The sequence below is a fragment of the Peromyscus eremicus genome, chromosome 2 (genome assembly GCF_949786415.1).
Source record: "Peromyscus eremicus chromosome 2, PerEre_H2_v1, whole genome shotgun sequence".
In the NCBI taxonomy this organism is placed as follows: Eukaryota; Metazoa; Chordata; class Mammalia; order Rodentia; family Cricetidae; genus Peromyscus; species Peromyscus eremicus.
The window spans coordinates 5,033,143-5,050,996 of record NC_081417.1 but is presented as its reverse complement, the minus strand read 5'-3'; the positions used below and the strand labels follow the sequence as shown (position 1 = coordinate 5,050,996).

The window sequence follows — 17,854 nt, the reverse complement described above, 5'->3', positions numbered from 1 at the left end:
GACATACATGATCAGTGGATCTGACCAGTGGATTAGACATCTACAGAGGACATATAAACCTTTGGGGGAGTTACCTGGTGCCAAAAGGTCGTTCAGTATGCGTTTGCCCTTCAACATGCCATGAAAATATAATATCCAAAAATGTATTTGTGTTTGATTAAGCTTTTACTAAACTAGGCAGTACAAAAACCAAACAAAAACAGTGAGAATGGGTTTGGCCTAGTCAGACAGAAATCCAGCAAAAGTATGTGTTGAGGATACAAGAATCATAATACTCTAACCTTGCTTTTAACTCCTAATGCCTAATGAAGAAACAGATCTTTGATGAATTAAATAATAAACTATGTAAGTATTAAATGAAGACATGTGACACATATGCACACATACATAGATATATAGCAAATGGAGGTGTATAACTAAGAAGGAAGAAACAGCTGTCTAGGAGCATTGGGGAAGTCTTCACAGAGCACATGAAAAGTCTCACAGTAGTTATCTAAGCGGAAGGAATGGAGACTGCAGTGCAGGGAGCCCTAGTTAGAGAGCTCAGGCTTGAATGTGTGGGTGCATATGGAGGCTTCAAGTAGCTTGTGGTTCAGTTTCTTTTAGGGGATTTATGTGTTCTGAAGTGAGTCATATGGACACTTGAAGGGCTGTTCTGCTGTTATGTCTTATCAAGGAGGGTCTGGATTTAGACCTTAGGATTTGAGGGTGGTGGTAGTTATTGTGACATACCTGAGTCCTCGATGAATGGAGGAATAGCAGATGACAGGTTCAGTGGTGATGATGTTGAATTTTTTTCTACTTGGAAATAAGAGATAGCTGGAGATGATTTAGTGGAGAGAGGAAGATTGGACTCTCTTGACTTGAATCTCTAGAAGAAAGGAGTTGAGGAAGAAAAGCAGAATTTCAAGGATTAATCGTTGGATGCAAACTGAAGAACAAAAAGCCAGTGGTGAAGGACCTCCACTGGGAGGAGAACAGGAAGTGGGATGACTCCGTGAAGGACAGAGGTCAGAATGGAGAGGTTATTCCCCCCCCCCTTTTTTTTTGGTTCTTTTTCAAGACGGTCTTACTGTTCAGTTCTGGCTGTCCTGAAACTCATTATATAGACCATACTGCCTCTGCCTCTGCCTCTGCCTTCCAGTGCGTGTGCCACTATGCCTGGCTAAGGAGAGGTTACTTTTCAAAGAGAGGGAGGATAACCATATTCTCGATTGGAAGACAAAATATGTCAGGAAATGACTGTAGAATGTCACTATAAAGTGGTTTTGGGTATAATGAATTTGAAGGCCAAGTAAATATGTTGGGCTTGGGGTAGAGAGGAATTAAGGAGACTTTGAATAAAAGCAAAAGGTGACATTTTATTGAATCCTTGCAGTGGGTAAGGTGCTGTATTAACTGTGTCTTGGATTATGTAGTTCTGTCCTTTATACAGTCCTTTGAAAGTCATGTGGTTATTGTTCCTATTTTGCTTAGATAAAATAGTGTTAGAGCTAAACTTTTGAATGATGACAAGGCTCTTAGTGTTATTGTTTATAACTATCAAAAGACAATTTTCAACAAATTAAAAGATGTTACTTAGTTCCCTTTGTGTTTCTACAGTCAGACAATACTATTCCACAAAATGCAGTGTTTTCTGATTGGCCGACCAGAGGAGTTTAATACTCTGGCAAGAAAAGTAGAAATGAAGGTCAGAAAGTTCAGTCCTCATTCCGGGTTACTGTCGTAAGGTGGGGATGGAAAGCCAGAATAGCAGAATTGGTTATGGTTAGGTTAGTCAGGTGTGATTTTTTTGATTAGCATTTAAGCACAGGATGCTCCTTATTATGTTCATTGAAACTACACCATTGGGGAAGTTAGTCTGCTGTCTTTTCTGGGTGTGTTAGACTCTTCAGTTAGTTCTTCAGGGTCCACGTGCAGGAATCTAGTACAAAACAATGGCATATAATTTTCTTGAGCTTATGAGGAGAAAGGAAAGTATTAGGAATTTCCGTGTCACTCACAATGACTACTTGGTACTTACTGAATAGAATAATTGTTCTTGTTTCCTAGGGGGCAGATGATTTCTGCTGAAGATTGTGAATTTATTCAAAGGTATGAAATGAAAAGAAGTTCCGAGGAGAAGCAAGAGATGCTTCAGAGTGAAGGCAGCCAGGTAATCCTTACATGTATTTAATAATAAGCACTTGTTTCCCTGTCATTACAAAGTCTGGAAAGGGCTGAGGTGTAGCTGAAGTGGTAGAGTGTGTAGTTAGCATGCACAAGGAAGACCATGGATTCAACCTCCAGCCTCAAACTGCAACCTAAAAATTAAAATGCTAGGAAACCTTTAGTATTATACTGTACATATGTTACTCACATTAATATTAGTAATAACAGTACTTTTTCCATGGTAGGGATAAAATCCATGGGTTTTTGGCTTGCTAAGCAAATGCTCTACCAGTGAGCTATATCCAAGTTAGTCTAAAAAAAATGAGTAAATAATATTTAAAAATCATTTTTAGTTTCTAATTGTCTATAAAGTGTTACACTGTCCTGAGTAATCAAGAGTAATAATTGCTAGGTGTGTGTATTTAAAAACAGTAACTATTTTAAAGCTTATCACTAGAAAATAGTAAAAAATCTGATATAAGTCATGGTAAAGTTTTCAGGTCTCATCGTAATGATGTTTAATGTTTCCATTAAAATTATTGACAAATGAAAATAATATGCTGGTGTGGTAGTATATGTCTTTAACTCCAGTACTTGGGAGGCAGAGACAGGGGAATCTCTTGTGAGCTTGTGGCCAGTCTGTCCTACACAGTGAGTGCAGGACAGTGAAGGCTACATGCTGAAACCCTGTTCAAAATTTAAAAAGAAGAGAACAATAACATTAATTTTGTGTTTTGCAGTGTGCTAAAACATTTATAAATCTGATGACACACATCTCCAAAGAACAGACAGTGCAGTACATACTAACCATGGTTGATGATATGCTGCAGGTAGGTATATTCCTAATACCTTTGAGGATTTTGCTATTTCATACTTTACAGTAACAGCAGTTTTGGAAGGTTTCACTTAGTGATTCTCTTCTAGAGCATGGCACATTTTCTTACTTTACTAGTAGTGTTAATGGTGGAATACAAAGCTGATTTCCATTTTCACAATACTAAGGAATTACACTTGTATTTTCCTGAAATTAGCTCAAAGTTTTTTTTCTCTTTTTTTTTGGTTGAACTGGGGATTGAACCTAGAGCCTCATGCATGCAAGGCAAGTCCTCCGTTGATCTACATATAGCCCAGGCCTACCTCTTGATTGAATACCGACACAATCTACTGAAACCCTGAGGCTCCTTCTCTTTCAGTCACCACCAGCTTTTTTTTTGATGCTGTTTGTTCTAGGCCAGGAACAGGGGAAGTGCTTCAGTTCCTTTGGGATAGTTTTATGTATAATCTGAAACTTTCAGTTGCATAAAATTCTGATTACTGCTTTAATTGCCTGTGAGTTCAGAAGGGCCTAGTAATAATTTTTAATATTGGCTTAATTTGTAGAGCAGGATTTATGAGATGAGTTCTTCAGCTGTTCAAGCTAGTGCCTGTCTGTGTCTCAAGAGATGTGAAGAGGCTTGCGGATTTAGCCCACTTGTGAAGGGCTCTTTAGCCTGTGGAAGGACCTAGGTTCAACTCTCCCCTCCTAGAACTGGGGGAGGAGAAGAGACACTGGCAGGAGAGTGATAGTTTGGGCCCTTAAAGAATACTCTTGTCAGTTTATAGGAAAAAAATCCTGCATACTCATGGCCTAGTTTCTGACATGTATAGTGGCCATTATTAGGGATGTATAAATTAGGAAGAATGGCTCAGTTGCTGGGGGCCACCAGGTTTTTAGGGAGATAATTATTTTATAATAACAGTCCTGGGTTGGTGCAGTCCTGTCTGATAACGGTCTCATCTCTCTGCACTCTTAGTCTTTAAGACAGGAAGGTTAAGGAAGGCAGTGATGTTATGATCTGCCTTGGTTATTGTGTGGGACTGGATGTGGCACAGGAAGTATATGAGTTGGTGTGTAGACTGTACAGTTAGGTACATGTATACATATGAAACACCTATGTCCTTTGTTGTTAGACAAATACCAGTGTGAACTCATAGTTTATCATTTATAGATGCCTCCTTTATTTTCACATCAACACTAGAGTTTTGCTCCTATTTGTAACTTTAGTGAAGCAGCAACATTGTGCTTCTCTTCTCAGTTTATGGATTTACTTGTTATCCCCATAATACTCAGAAAGTAGTTTTAGAGTTACTGATCCCTGTATACATTGAAGCTCAAGCTTATTACCTAGAGTTCAGTATTTGCAGGTCTTTGTCTTTAACATGAAGTGTGTTGTCAGAGTATTGTGGTCAAGTTTCTTTTAGACTAGGTGTATTATTACTTTTCTGAATAGAGTGATTTGATTCTATTTACATCCTATCCCACTTTCCTTTAATTCTTGTGTATTTCATTAATTTTGAGAGTGTGAAACTTAGCATGTTTCCAGAAAGTTAGCCCTATATAGACAGCTTGCACTTAGAATTGTCTGTAGCCTCGTTTTATCACCCTTGCCTTCCATTCACACTTATCTCTGCAGCCTTAAGTCTTTTTTTTTTTTCTTAAACTTGAAGAGTTCATTATAAACCCTTGAAAGGTATACCTGTATATATAGTACAGTTTTTCCCAGTTTGTAGTTTAATTTTGCCTGTGCTTATGCTATTGTTTTGCATAGTAAAAATTTATTTTGTACTCTATTTTGTTGTTAATTGTTCGGCTTTTTAAGACAGGATCTCTTTTTGTGTCTCTGGTCTGCAATTCACTGTGTTGCCTTGAATTCATGGCAGTCCTCTGCTCAGCATTCCAAATACTGAGATTACAGGAGTGAGCCAGACATCTCTGGATCTTAGATAGTCCAGTTTGATTACTTTCTTGTTCTATTTTCTTGAGACAAGATCTTGCTTCCATAACCCAGGATGACTTTAAACTCTAGGTTGTTCTTCCTTAGTCTTCTGAATGCTGGGATTATAACTGTGTGTCTGTCATCTTGGCCATCCTAAAATCAGTCAGTCTGTCTCTGTCCCTCTTCCTCCCTCCCTATCTCCCTCTTCCTTTCCCTGTCCCTCTCTCTTCCCCCTCCCTATCTCCCTGTCCCCCTCTCTATTCCCCCTCCCTATTTCCCCTCTTCCTTTCCCACTCCTTTTTTCCTCCCCCCGTTCTACTTTTCTATCCCCTACTCCCTCCCATATCCCCTCTCTTTCTTCTTTGCATATTTTTTTTTTTGTGGTACTGAGAATTGAACCTAGGGCTAAGCAAGCAATTTATCATGAGGTGTATTTATACACACACACACACACACACACACACACACACACACACACCCTTTAGATTATACTTTTTGTTTTGAGACAGAATCTTATTAAGTTGCTTAGACTGACCTCGAACTCATTGTATACTTAGGCAGGCCTTGAACTTTTGACCCTTCAGTCTTAGCCTCATGAATAGTTAGCTGGATTACATGCCTGAGTCACAAGGTTTGGCTTCATAGCTTTTCCTACACTTTGCTTCTCACTGCTTCAGGTAAACAATTTTATTTTAGGTTCATCTCTTATGTGCATTATGGACTTGGGTCATGCTTTTGCAAGTTGAACATGCTTTTCTTTTCCCTTCCTTCTTCAGGTCTCATATATGTTAACTGTTAGAATTCCTAGCCACTCACCCAGCTACATGACCATGCATTCCCTGTCCAGTAGCCAGGCAAGATGCTTTGGTCATCCTAGGGTCTTACGTCCTATGTAATCTATGCGCTTTGTGATCATGTAATCTGCGAGCAGCGTGGTCACGCAATCTATGCACATGCGTGGTGTAGCTACATAAGCCCATATGCACATGTGCAGGGGGGCGTGTACCTATAAAAGCGGGTTTCACCTATTCCTCCGCCTTCGTCTTGCATGGTCATTTTATAGGCCTATGCACAACCCTTCTGTTCCCTTCTCTTAAACTCTTATAGTGGCTTTTCGAACAGTAAACAGCAATCACTTAATGAATAACATTGTGCTGCTTAACAAATAACATTAACTAACTACTCTGTCTGTTTCTTTTAGTAGATGTATTAAGCAATCTTCATTTATGACTATTACTAATAAGTTTCATCTAGACTCTGATAAGCACCCTACAACTTATTTTTATTTTTTATGTGGCTGGAGATTGAACCCAGGGCTTCATACATGCTAAGCAAGGGTTCTACGATGGATCTATGCTCTCAAGCCTTGTTTTTTTTTCTTCTTTTCCTTCCCTTTCTCCCTTCTTCCTCTTCCTTGTTTCCTTTATTCCTTCCTCCTCTCCCTTCCTACCTCTTCTTCTTTCTTTCTCTTCCTCCCTTCCACTGGAGCCTTGCTATGGAGGCCAGGCTGTCCTCAAACCTTTGTGGCCCAGGTTGGCCTCAAACCTAAGCTCTCGAAGCTTTATCCCCCCCCAGGGGATTATAGGTGTGTACCATCAAGTGTGGCCTCTTTTTTTAGATTGCATCTTACACTGTGTTGCCCAAGCTGGTCTTGAATTTCTGAGTCTGTACTTAACTTTGGGTGTTTTATTCTCTTCCCACTTTCTATTTTTTTTGTTTAACAGCCAGATTGTTCATACTTTGATGGAGGTAGAAATGTCAGGACATTGTTGAGAGCTGAGAAAAAAATATAAATTATAGTCCTTGTGATCCTATTAATCCCATTGAACGAGAGTAAAGAACGTTACTCAAACTTTGGCCAAATTATGCAAGCTTTATTTTCTGTCAGAGCTATCTCACTAAATTCGGGTTTGAGAAAATAGCATGGAACATAGAAGACAGTGGTGTTTATATAGCCCCCCCAAACTTCAAGACTAAGGGGTTTTCAAGGGTTGGAGGATTTCCAGAGGAATTTTGGTTATGTAGAAATTTGGCTGAACATATATCTTAATGGGATATACAATAAGTGGGTGAAAAGCAGTGTACAATTATTATGTTCTTGTTTTTCTTTTAGGAAAATCACCAGCGTGTCAGCATTTTCTTTGACTATGCAAAACGAAGCAAGAGCACTGCCTGGCCATACTTTCTGCCAATGTTGAATCGCCAGGATCCCTTTACTGTTCATATGGTAAATTTTGAGTTGATCACATTGCTTTAAGTGTATTTTATTCTTTTCTTATCACTATGACAAAATAACTGACAAGAAGCAGCATCAGAGAGAAGAGGTTTGTTTCAGCTCAGAGTTCTAAGGAATTGTTACCCATCATGGTGGTCAAGGCAAGTGGCTCTATGGTAGGAAGCAGGGCCATGTTATAAAACTTGAAACCTACCCTTAGTGACTTCTCCCCCTCCTAGTGAGACATGTAAAGGTTTTAGAACTTCCCCAAATGGTACAACCAGCTGTGGCCAGGTGCTCAACACATGAGCCTGTGGGAAACATTTCATATTCAAACCACAATACACATGCACCATATAAGAAGGGAGTTTATTTTTTATTTTTTTATTTATTTTATTTTTTTTTTTTGGTTTTTCGAGACAGGGTTTCTCTGTGTAGCTTTGCGCCTTTCCTGGGACTCACTTGGTAGCCCAGGCTGGCCTCGAACTCACAGAGATCCGCCTGGCTCTGCCTCCTGAGTGCTGGGATTAAAGGCGTGCGCCACCAACGCCCCGAGTTTATTTTTTAAACTGGTGTACAGAAGAAACAAACCCAGGCTGGTTGTGACATGATAATTTGCCTGTTCCCAGAGGAATGGCTACTTTCCTTAATGGTGCTGAATAAAGAAGGCTGTTGAAGTAAAGGAGCTAGTTAGTGTTGGTCTGATGCAGTTATAAAATTTTATAGATGAATGCGCTCATTAGCTTCAGTGTAAATGGTGAGTTTACATGTGCAAACAGCTCAAGATTGCCTACAACAAGAAAATCACGTTTTACTAAGTAGAAATGAAATTTTGTTTTGAAATGACTACTGTTTTATTTTAATTGTTTATTTTTAATATCTTGAAACTCTTGATTTAAGAGCTATTGTTGGAACCCCAACACTGAAGAATCTTTCATAGTGTCAGTGAAAAGATGAGAAAGAGGCTGAGGGAATGGGTCTTTGCACAAGCAAGCCGCCTGTTTCCATTGTAGAATGGGCTGCCAGAGCCTTAGTAAATGTCTTCCATTTCCATGCAAGTGTATTCTTTCCCTACCCGTTTTTTCCACATGCAACTAGATTTGCATGTTTGTCTACTCATACCTTACATGTTATAGACATTTGTTTAAAAAAAAAGTTCCAAAAAGCAGAGTCACCAGAAAGCTACAACTTCTAGAAATAATGTTTTAAAAAATCAATTAATTTATTTTCCTCTTTCCAGTTGTAGAGGCTTGTTTCCAGTGCCTCGTTTTCTAGTTTAAATATCCTATGGTGTTATAAGTTGATGTAGGTCTAGTTAGAGTATCATTATTAATAATAAAGACATAGCCAGATCAACTTTTTTGATGTTGTCTTTCTGGGGCCTGGCACATATTAGGCAAGTGCTCTACCGCTGAGCTATGTTCCCAGACCCCAGATAATTTTTTATTTTTCTGTTTTGTTTTGTTTAATTTTAAAGACTTGAGTCTCATGGAGCCCAGGCTGGCCTCCAGCTATCTAAATAGCTGCAAATTATCTTGAACAACTAATCCTCCTGCCCCCATCTCCCCAGACCAGGGGTCTACTCCCACACCCACTTTATGATACGAGATGTAGGGCTTCCTGAATGCTAGGCAAGTACTCTACCAACTGAACTATATTTCTGGAGCCCCTAAATTATCTTCTTAACTTAAATTGCTTTTAGTTAAGTTTTCCAATGGAGGGTCAAGCTGTTGTTGGATTATTCACTGTTGTGGTTACGCCCAACTTGTGCTGGGGTGTAAATGTCAGGTGACGTTCCTGGTCATTTCCTGTTTGCTTGCGCATGTGCTGCTAATACATTTTCAGCCCCTGGGTTTCAGATAGAAATCCTTTTAAGTCAGTTGGCTTTATTTATTTATTGTATGGCTCATGTGCCACAGTGCAAATGAAGGTCAGAGGAGAACTTCTGACAGTTGGTTCTCTCTTGCCACATGAGTTTTGAGGATTGGATTCAATTGTAAGGATTGTTAGTAAGCATTACCTTCTAAGATATCTTACCAGCCTTCCACTGTGTTTTAGGAAAGCTGTGCTAGAATTGAAATGAATCCCCAATCTTATTATTATTTTTTTCTTTTAAATGACAAGTTCTTAACTATGTAGCCCATGCTGGTCTCAAATATTTGATTCTCCTGTCTCAGACTCTCCAGTACTGAAGTGCTAGGATTACTTAGAGGCATGTCACCTCCTTGGCTCCAAATCTTATTTTGAAATGCAAAATAATCCAAGGAATGCTATGTAGTTTCTTAAAGCACAGAAGCAAAGTTTTGTTCATTTTAAAGGAAATATTTTAAAATAGAGTGTGAATGTTTTTGTTTTAAAATAAATTTCAAGAAATGAATCTACCCCACTGTCGCCCCACCCCCCGGAATTGAGTGTTAGGAAAACAACTCAGCAAAGTGACGGGGGGTTGCTCTTAAGGTATAGGATGAGATTGGTATTCAGATGTATTTCTTATTCACTTTCAGGCAGCAAGAATTATTGCCAAGTTAGCAGCTTGGGGGAAAGAATTGATGGAAGGAAGTGACTTAAATTACTATTTCAATTGGATAAAAACTCAGCTGAGTTCACAGGTAACAGAATTTTCTTTTAGTATCCAAAAGAAATGTAATATTAGTATCCATGTTCTCCTATGTTATTTATGGTAAATATGTTACATTACAAAAGGTGTTTTATTAAAGTAACTCCGCTTTGTACTGGCTAAGTAAGCCTAGCTACTGCTGATGTGATGGCGTGCTTCACTGTTCTTTAACTGGCTACAACTCAAACCTTCTGTCTTCTCTGCCACTTGTGGTTTTCTGCCCTTGTTTTTGAGCAGTCAGGGACTTATCTTCCTTCTAGGCAGCTACAGGATCACACAATCGGAGAACTGAAGGTACCTGCAGGAGGCAGCTCAGTGAGTGCTCTCTGAAAGTTTCTGTATAGGAAACAAATGGTACACTGGGAGACACATGTGAACAGGCTCTGGGGTCAGAGACTCTCAGGTGTGGCTTCTGCCTTGGCCTGTGTATTTGAACCATCAACATTTGTATGAGAAATGCTGGTTTTGGGGAGAGATCTCTGGAGGTTTTCTAGTGAGGTCTCTTATGCCCTTTTGATCGCCTAACTAGGCTACCTTGTTTAACTGGTTATACAATAAACAAACTGGTCTTGCATGCTGCCTGGGAAGTTTGACTGTAAGCAATGCATTATAGACCATTAGTCAATCTGCTTGTCCTTGTCTTGGCCAAGAGTTTGGACCAGGCTTCCAATTGTCCTTGGGCAAGTCTGCGATTGCCCAATCCAACTGTTGTACAGTCCTGTCTTACGAAGTGGCTCATTCCCACAGCATCATACGAAACTGTGGGATTAAGCATTTGGGTACAAATTGAGACTGGTCATCTGGGTTGCTTTCAGGTTTCTCTAGCTCTGTGTCTCCATGGAGAAAAGAGCTTGCTGATGTAATATCTGGGAAAATTACAGTTATCTTTGTGCCTCTTTAGAAGGGGGCAAAAATAGGACATTTAAGATGAAATGTTTCTTTCAGGCTTTCAGTGATTGTTAGATGGTCAGTTGGAAGTTGGTGGGACTAATGCTCATAAAAGGAAGGAAATAGAGGTTGGCTGGGGAAGAGTATTCTGAAGAAGAAAAGGCAGAACAGAGTGTGGGTGACATGGAGGAACTAAACCAGCCAAAGTAACATTGACAGTTACTGTATTGTCAACTTTAGGTTACAAATAAATATTAATTTAATAGATTTTAACTTAAGGTGTGAGAGACACCTGAAATTTTGCTTAGATTGACTTTTTTGTCTTACTGCCTGCCTTTTGGGGGCTAATTGCCCTTTATAGTTCTATAGAGAATGTTTTGATTGAAATTATTCTTTACGTCAGCATCAGCTGTAGGTTTTACTGAGTTTGTAAGATACTTAAAAAGTATTTCAAACGTGAAAATGGGTGTATGGAGATGAAATTTTAGGTTTCTAAATGTAGATCATTTGGAATCAGAATACTTCATTTTGTAGATAGGAAACATTTCCTCTCCCATTTTTTTTTTTTTTTTTTTTTTTACATTTTAAATCAAGTATCCTTTTAAATTAATCTATTCTGCTTTAATGCTAGCTTTTTTTTCTCTTTCTGTTTATTCTTCTCTCATATATTATTACATCCTGACTGTAGTTTTCCCCTTCCTCCACTCCTCCCAGTCCCTACCCCCTACCTCCTTATCCCTCCCCCTTCTCCCCCAGATCCACTCCTCCTCTGTTTCCTTTCAGAAGAGAGCAGGCCTCTCAGGGATATCATCAAACATGGCATAACAAGTTACAATAAGACTAGGCACCTCCCATCATATCACGGCTGGACGAGGCAACCCAGTAGGAAGAAAAGGGCTCCAAAAGCAGGCAAGAGTTAAGAGACAGCCCCTGCTCCCATGGTTAGGAGTCCCATAAGAATACCAAGCTACACAACCATAATGTGTATGTGGAGGACCTAGGTCAGACCCATACAGGCTCCCTGGTTGTTGGTTCAGTCTCTCTGAGCCCCTATGAACCCTGGTTAGTTGCTTCTGTGGGGCTGTGTTCTTGTAGTGTCCTTGACCCCTCTGGCTCCTACAGTCCTTCTCCTCTTCCACAGGATTCCCAAGCTCCATCTAATGTTTGGCTATAGATCTCTTTCTTGTAATGCTAGCTTTCTTGTAAGGTGCAGTTGTACCTGAATTCAAAAAGTGGAACCTGATGTGGAAGAGCTGCATACTACTGCAGTTTCTTAACTCCTTGGGCAGTTTACCATTGACATTTGTTCACAGCAGTACCATTTATAGTGTGCCTCAGAGATGAATTGCCACTCCTGAAATGATTAACATCCATTTAATGTTTACAAACTTGTAACCGTGTCCTGCAACTGGGGGAAGATAGTCTCTCATCACTAGTAGGTGAAGTATTTCAGAGACTAGAACAGTTTTCATTGGAGTTGTACTTCTTAGTATTGAGTGGATGTTCTTCAAGACCTTTCTGCTTCTTTCCAGTGTGCTGTCTCTGCCATCATCTTTGGCTTTCTGATGTGGCTTGATACCTATCCTCTGCTAGTCCTTTTGCTATAGGGCACCTATTGAAGGTCCCAAGCACAGCCTGGCTTTGCTTCTCAGAATCTGGGCATTGCCTCTGCTTGGTTCTGATCACTCTTGGCTTTCTTGCTACAGGCAGAAAATTCTTCTATAGCCTTTTATCAGGATTAAATTGTAAATTTCTTGTTTAAAGAAGGGTAGGATTATTTGAAATTTTATTTGCTATCTTAGATCACTCAAATGTCTTTTTTAATAGTACCAATATATAAAAAGCCTTTCCCCACCCAAAGTATTTTCTCCTTCACAAAAGGTTCATAATTTCATGGTTCTAGTGAAAATAAACTTTCAAATGCCCAAGTCAGTTGCTAGTTTGCAAATTTTTTTTTGACTTTACAGTGGCAATTTTTGCCTCATACTTAATAGGTATAGATTAAAAAAAAATAGCACCCCCATATTTGTTACCAGTGTTCTCTTGAATTTTATTTGATAATTTTTAAGTAATATTTGTGATGTTGAATATTGAGATCACTTGATGGCGTTGCTATCTTCCTATTTATTAGACACCCATTTTAAAAAGCTGTGCCAAAAATATTGGGAAAGGTAGTGCAGGCTGTCATCTGATTGAAAACACCATTCTGTTAGTAAATACTGAAGCAGAAATTTTTGCTAGCTTCACATATGAAACTTACCTTGTCCTATAGGATTACTGTTCAGCTCTTAGTAGTCTGTCGATTATCTGGAGGAGAATAATAACTTCTATATCATCTTCATATTCTTTATAAAGTAGGATTAGGGAAAATGATGATAAAATTCATCCAATTCCTTTTGTAAGCTGATAAGTTAGGATAAAATAAAAAACAAAACTAAGTAATAAGTATTTATTTTATAATAGAAACTTCGTGGTAGCGGTGTTGCTGTTGAAACAGGAACAATCTCTTCAAGTGATGTAAGTATGTTCCTTCTTAATTGGCTTCTTAACACTCTGAAAATAAATTGTTTTGACTCTCAGGCATTTAAAAATGTGAAGGTGTTTGCTAGTTCCCCAAATGTAAATCCTTGGATCTGATGTGTCACCCACCCACAGTGAGGCTAATTCTATTGCCCTTTTTATGGGAGACACAAATCCTGCGCTTCTTTGTTGCTGTCTTGCAGGACATCCTACTTGAGATCTCCAAATCAATGCAAGAGTTGGAATTTCAGTACCCAGCACAAGAGACTAATTATGTCTTTGTGTCACAGTTCATTAGTTTGTAAACTGTCTGATATCTGTCTAACCTAGGTGTAAACAATACATCAATTGACAGATGGCACAAAAACACTGTTGTGCTGTGCTGCTCAAGCCTCTGTGGACTGTGTAGTGGCCCAACGTGGACCTCTTTACTCCTTCTTCAAGCAGTCTCTTCCCACTTTTTAGTGGTTAAAGGTCAATATTAACTATGGGCCTTAGGTTCTTAGCTAACATCATTTTTCCTTTTTGGGAATGGTTTAACTTTGCTGTATTTGAGTAGCGCAGGGACTGGCCATACATTTGGACAAATAAGGATGGGTATGGTTGGTGCCATGGGACAGAAACATCAAGACAAAGGAGAGAAGCTGGAGGTGTTTGCAGCTTCATGTGATGGAAATGTCTATGGGATACTAGAAGGCTGACAAAGGTAGATGCAAATGAAGCTTCATCTAAACCATATAATAGTTGTACTGATCATTGTAACTTCCACAGTCTGAATGGAATATACCCATATGCTTGTCTAAGAATGAAAGTAGACAGCTGGGCAGTAGTGGCGCATGCCTTTAATCCCAGCACTTGGGAAGCAGAGGCAGGTGGATCTTTGTGAGTTTGAGGCCAGCTTGGTCTACAGAGTGAGATCAAGTCAACCAGGGCTACACAAAGAAACCCTGTCTCCACAAAGAAAAAAAAAACTTCAGAGTCTATTAGATAAGCTTCCCTTTGGGGCATGGATTGAAAAATGTGATGGATATTGTGTGAAGCCAGAAAAGGGAGTCCAAAGTGTAATCAGAACAAGGTATAGAGTTAGATGAGTACTCTTGGGGCCAGAGTGAGGAGAGAAAGCAGTGGACAGGTGGGTTTAGTTGTTAAGTTAAACAAATATATAAATTGCCATCTTTATTCTTAAAAATTTTATTTTATTTTATTATGTGTATGGCAGTTTTGCCTGCATATGTGGCTTTATACCCTGTCTATGCCGGGGAGGGTAGAAGAGGGCATTAGATCCTCTGGGATTGGAGTTACAGACCCTTAGCCACCATGTGGGTGCTGGGAATTGAACCCCAGTATTCTTGGCTACTGAGTCATTTACCAATACCACCCCTGGCATCTTTCTTTCTTTCTTTCTTTTTTCTTTCTTTCTTTCCTTCCCCGGTTAAGCAATGAGATAACGTTATTATGGATGTTTGGAACAACATGATAGTTTCTTTATAGTAACTGCAACAACAATGATGATGATGATGTATTGCAACCATTTGTTTAGTGTTCCACGACACTCAACACACTGTGTGAGTAGCTTAAGTCCACTAATGTTTTCATTCTTTTTTGTCATCCCCACAATAAAATAATATTATCCACCATTTCACAAGTGAAAGAAAGATTAAAAGACTTCATACAGAATCACATCTTGTAGCTTGTTCTGACTTTTATACCTGGCTGCTAATCACTATGAAAAGAAGAAAGTATCTGTTGTCAAAAGTGGTTTCTAGAATGAAAGAGTTGTCAAGTACCTTTGATATGGCATCTTTATTTCTTGTGGAGTTTCTACTAGTACGACGTTTGGAAAAGTTCACTGTGTTGTATTTTGGGTATTTTTTAGAATAATTTATAAACTTACTTTAGTGTTTGTAATTCTTTAAACCATATACATAAGGAGAGGTAAGCTGAGCTTTGTGAGATTCCAGTTTGCTCTTTTTCTGTCCATTGTATTAGAAAGGCAGAATTGGTTGAGCTGGTATTTGATTAGTATAAATGGTTTATCTGGTAGATTCATACACTCATACTCCACATAGTAATTGTAAGATTTCACACCTTGTTTTTAGTGCCCCTCAGCGCTGGGCATACTTTCATGACTTTTCCTGAGGGCTTTTCTTTTTCAGGTAGATACTGACTTCAAAAGCAGACCTCACCTCAGGTTGAGAATATTGCCATCCTTTTCTTCAATCCTATTTTAATGGGCAAATCTTAGCTAGTATTTATTGAGCACTTACTGTGTAACTGCCACTGTTACTAGTTTTACATTTACTTTGGGGTGTGTGTGTGTGTGTGTGTGTGTATGTATTTGGTGTAGGTTATAGTGTTAGTCACATCTTATGCAAAAGTAATGAGGCTGAACAAGAAAGTACACTATCTTGCCTAAGGTCATATTGCTGATGATGTCAGAAACACTAATGTAATAAATTGTTGTTTATTGAGGGAATTTTTCTAGAGGCACCTGAACTGGAATTGAATATTTAGGCTTTCCTCCAGCCCATTCCATACAATTACTTTTGTTGTATCTGTTATGCCCTTGAATAGCTTTTAAATTAGCAGTGGAAAAAGCAGTTTGGTAAGCTGCAGTATTTAATGTTGCCACTTGAGGGCAGTATAAAGCAGCAGTTGACACTGTAAAATGAGATCCATGATTCAAGTCTTACTATAAGGGAGGGGTTGATTGTTACATTTTCACTTAGCAATGCGTAAATGAAGTTCACTTAAAATTTGTTATATTGTTTTCACACAGTTATGAAAATAACCAGAAGCATGTTTATATATATATATATAAATATATATAATATTTTTATATTTATCTGTGTATTTTTTTATACCTTGTCTGTTAAGTTCTTTGCTGGTTTTAATGCAAATAGTAGATCATCTTTTCTGAGGAGCAGCATTGCCTTGGAAATGGACTCCTGGGCTGAAGCCCTGACCAATGAGTGTTGTGATCTTTCCAAGCTTTGGAAGACTGAAAAAAAAGTGGGAGTTTCTGTTTGCTTGCTTCTCCTTTTTCTTTTCCTGCCCGTTCACGGATACCTGAGTGTAGGAGAAGATGGCTTCTCACATCCTTGTTTGTTGTGGACCCAATCCAGCATTAGTTCCCAGATGGATGTTGTTTCTTTGGTAGAGTTGCTAGGTTTTTCTTCCTGCTTGTTCTGACTTGATTCTTGGTACCCTGGAGCAGTTCTAACAGGACTTCTTGTGATGCAAGCCTTTTGTGTATCTGGCCTGCCCATGAAGGTAGCCACTAGCCACATGTGACTAGTGTGAATGAGGGAACCTTCCTGAAATATACTCCATGTACTGTATAAATCATGCATTTTCAGTTCACTGGTTTATATTTATGAATTGTGTAGCCATTACTACAATCTAAGTTTATAATATTTTCAGCACTCCAGAAACAAAGAACTACCCTGTACATATGAGCTGTTTTCTCCATCCCCACTCTCTCATCATTCAACCCCTGGCAGCCACTAATCTATTTTCTGGTTCTTCATTCACCTCTTCTGGATTGTGATGTGAATAAAAATCTATGACTTGGTTTTTGTGTGTCAGTCTTATATATTATTAAAGGACCAGCCTTAACAATATAGTTGTAGTTGTAGAGAAACTACAAACGGCGAGAACTGTTTTCGGGAAATGAATCTAAGTACACCATGCTCTTTGTCTGTCTACTTTATTCCTCTGGGATAAGATCCTATCTACACAGCTTCAGTTCTGTACTCAAGCCTAGTTCCTATCTATTTAATTCTCTATATTTATCTGCTGTCCCCTCTGTGTTCTATCTTAATTCTCTCATCTTAGTTCTGCCCCATCTAGGTTCTCATTCATCTAGTTCTTTCCCATCTTAGCTCCTCTCCCATCTCCTTCTTTCTCATCTTGTTCTTCCCCATCTGGCTCTTCCTCATCTTCTATCTTGTTTCTCTAGTACTCTCTTTTAGCCCTTTAATTTAGTTCTTCCCATCTACTCCATTCCTCTCCAGTTCTTACCTATCTAGTTCTATTGTTCTCCCTTTTCCTCTCTCTCTCCTCCTCTCAGTCTCCTTATTCTCTCAGTTCTCTCTAAGTCTCTCAGGAATCCAGTTATAAACCCAAGCAATAGCAATCCTCTCCAGAGCAAGGTCACTAGGCTTGAATTCTTTTGGAGTCATAAAGAAAGGTAAGAATTTTCCTCAGGCAGTGACCACCAGGCTTTCTTTTTTTTTTTTTGGTTTTTCGAGACAGGGTTTCTCTGTGTAGCTTTGCGCCTTTCCTGGAACTCACTTGGTAGTCCAGGCTGGCCTCGAACTCACAGAGATCCGCCTGGCTCTGCCTCCCTAGTGCTGGGATTAAAGGCGTGCGCCACCACCGCCCGGCCAGGCTTTCTTTTTTTTTTTCTTTTTTTTTGGGTTTTTCGAGACAGGGTTTCTCTGTGTAGATTTGCGCCTTTCCTGGAACTCACTTGGTAGTCCAGGCTGGCCTCGAACTCACAGAGATCCGCCTGGCTCTGCCTCCCGAGTGCTGGGATTAAAGGTGTGTGCCACCACCGCCCGACCAGACTTTCTTTTATAACCCAAAAGGGGAGTGGTAAAGGAGGAGGTCAACAGAGAGCTAATGATCGGTTAGTATATCAAGAAGGGAATTTATATGCTCAATCTACATTCCTAGAAGTGGTTAGGTAAGAAATTAGGAGTC

At 39.2% G+C, this 17,854-nt stretch overlaps 1 protein-coding gene across 4 annotated transcripts in view; it reads left to right on the top strand.

Moving 5' to 3' along the window:
- The window catches only part of Atp6v1h (ATPase H+ transporting V1 subunit H), a 105,260-nt gene that overhangs the window by 3,380 nt on the left and 84,026 nt on the right, over positions 1-17,854 (top strand). For 3 of the 4 annotated variants that reach the window (XR_009377494.1, XM_059253802.1, XM_059253803.1), the window contains exons 3-7: positions 2,053-2,155; positions 2,892-2,981; positions 7,021-7,134; positions 9,627-9,731; positions 13,091-13,144. Coding sequence is in view for 3 of the 4 variants with exons in the window: in XM_059253802.1 (XP_059109785.1) it covers positions 2,053-2,155; positions 2,892-2,981; positions 7,021-7,134; positions 9,627-9,731; positions 13,091-13,144 (466 nt within the window). In the remaining variant the exon portion in view is untranslated. The remainder of the gene's footprint in view (positions 1-2,052; positions 2,156-2,891; positions 2,982-7,020; positions 7,135-9,626; positions 9,732-13,090; positions 13,145-17,854) is intronic. The other variant, XM_059253804.1, reaches the window with a different exon arrangement.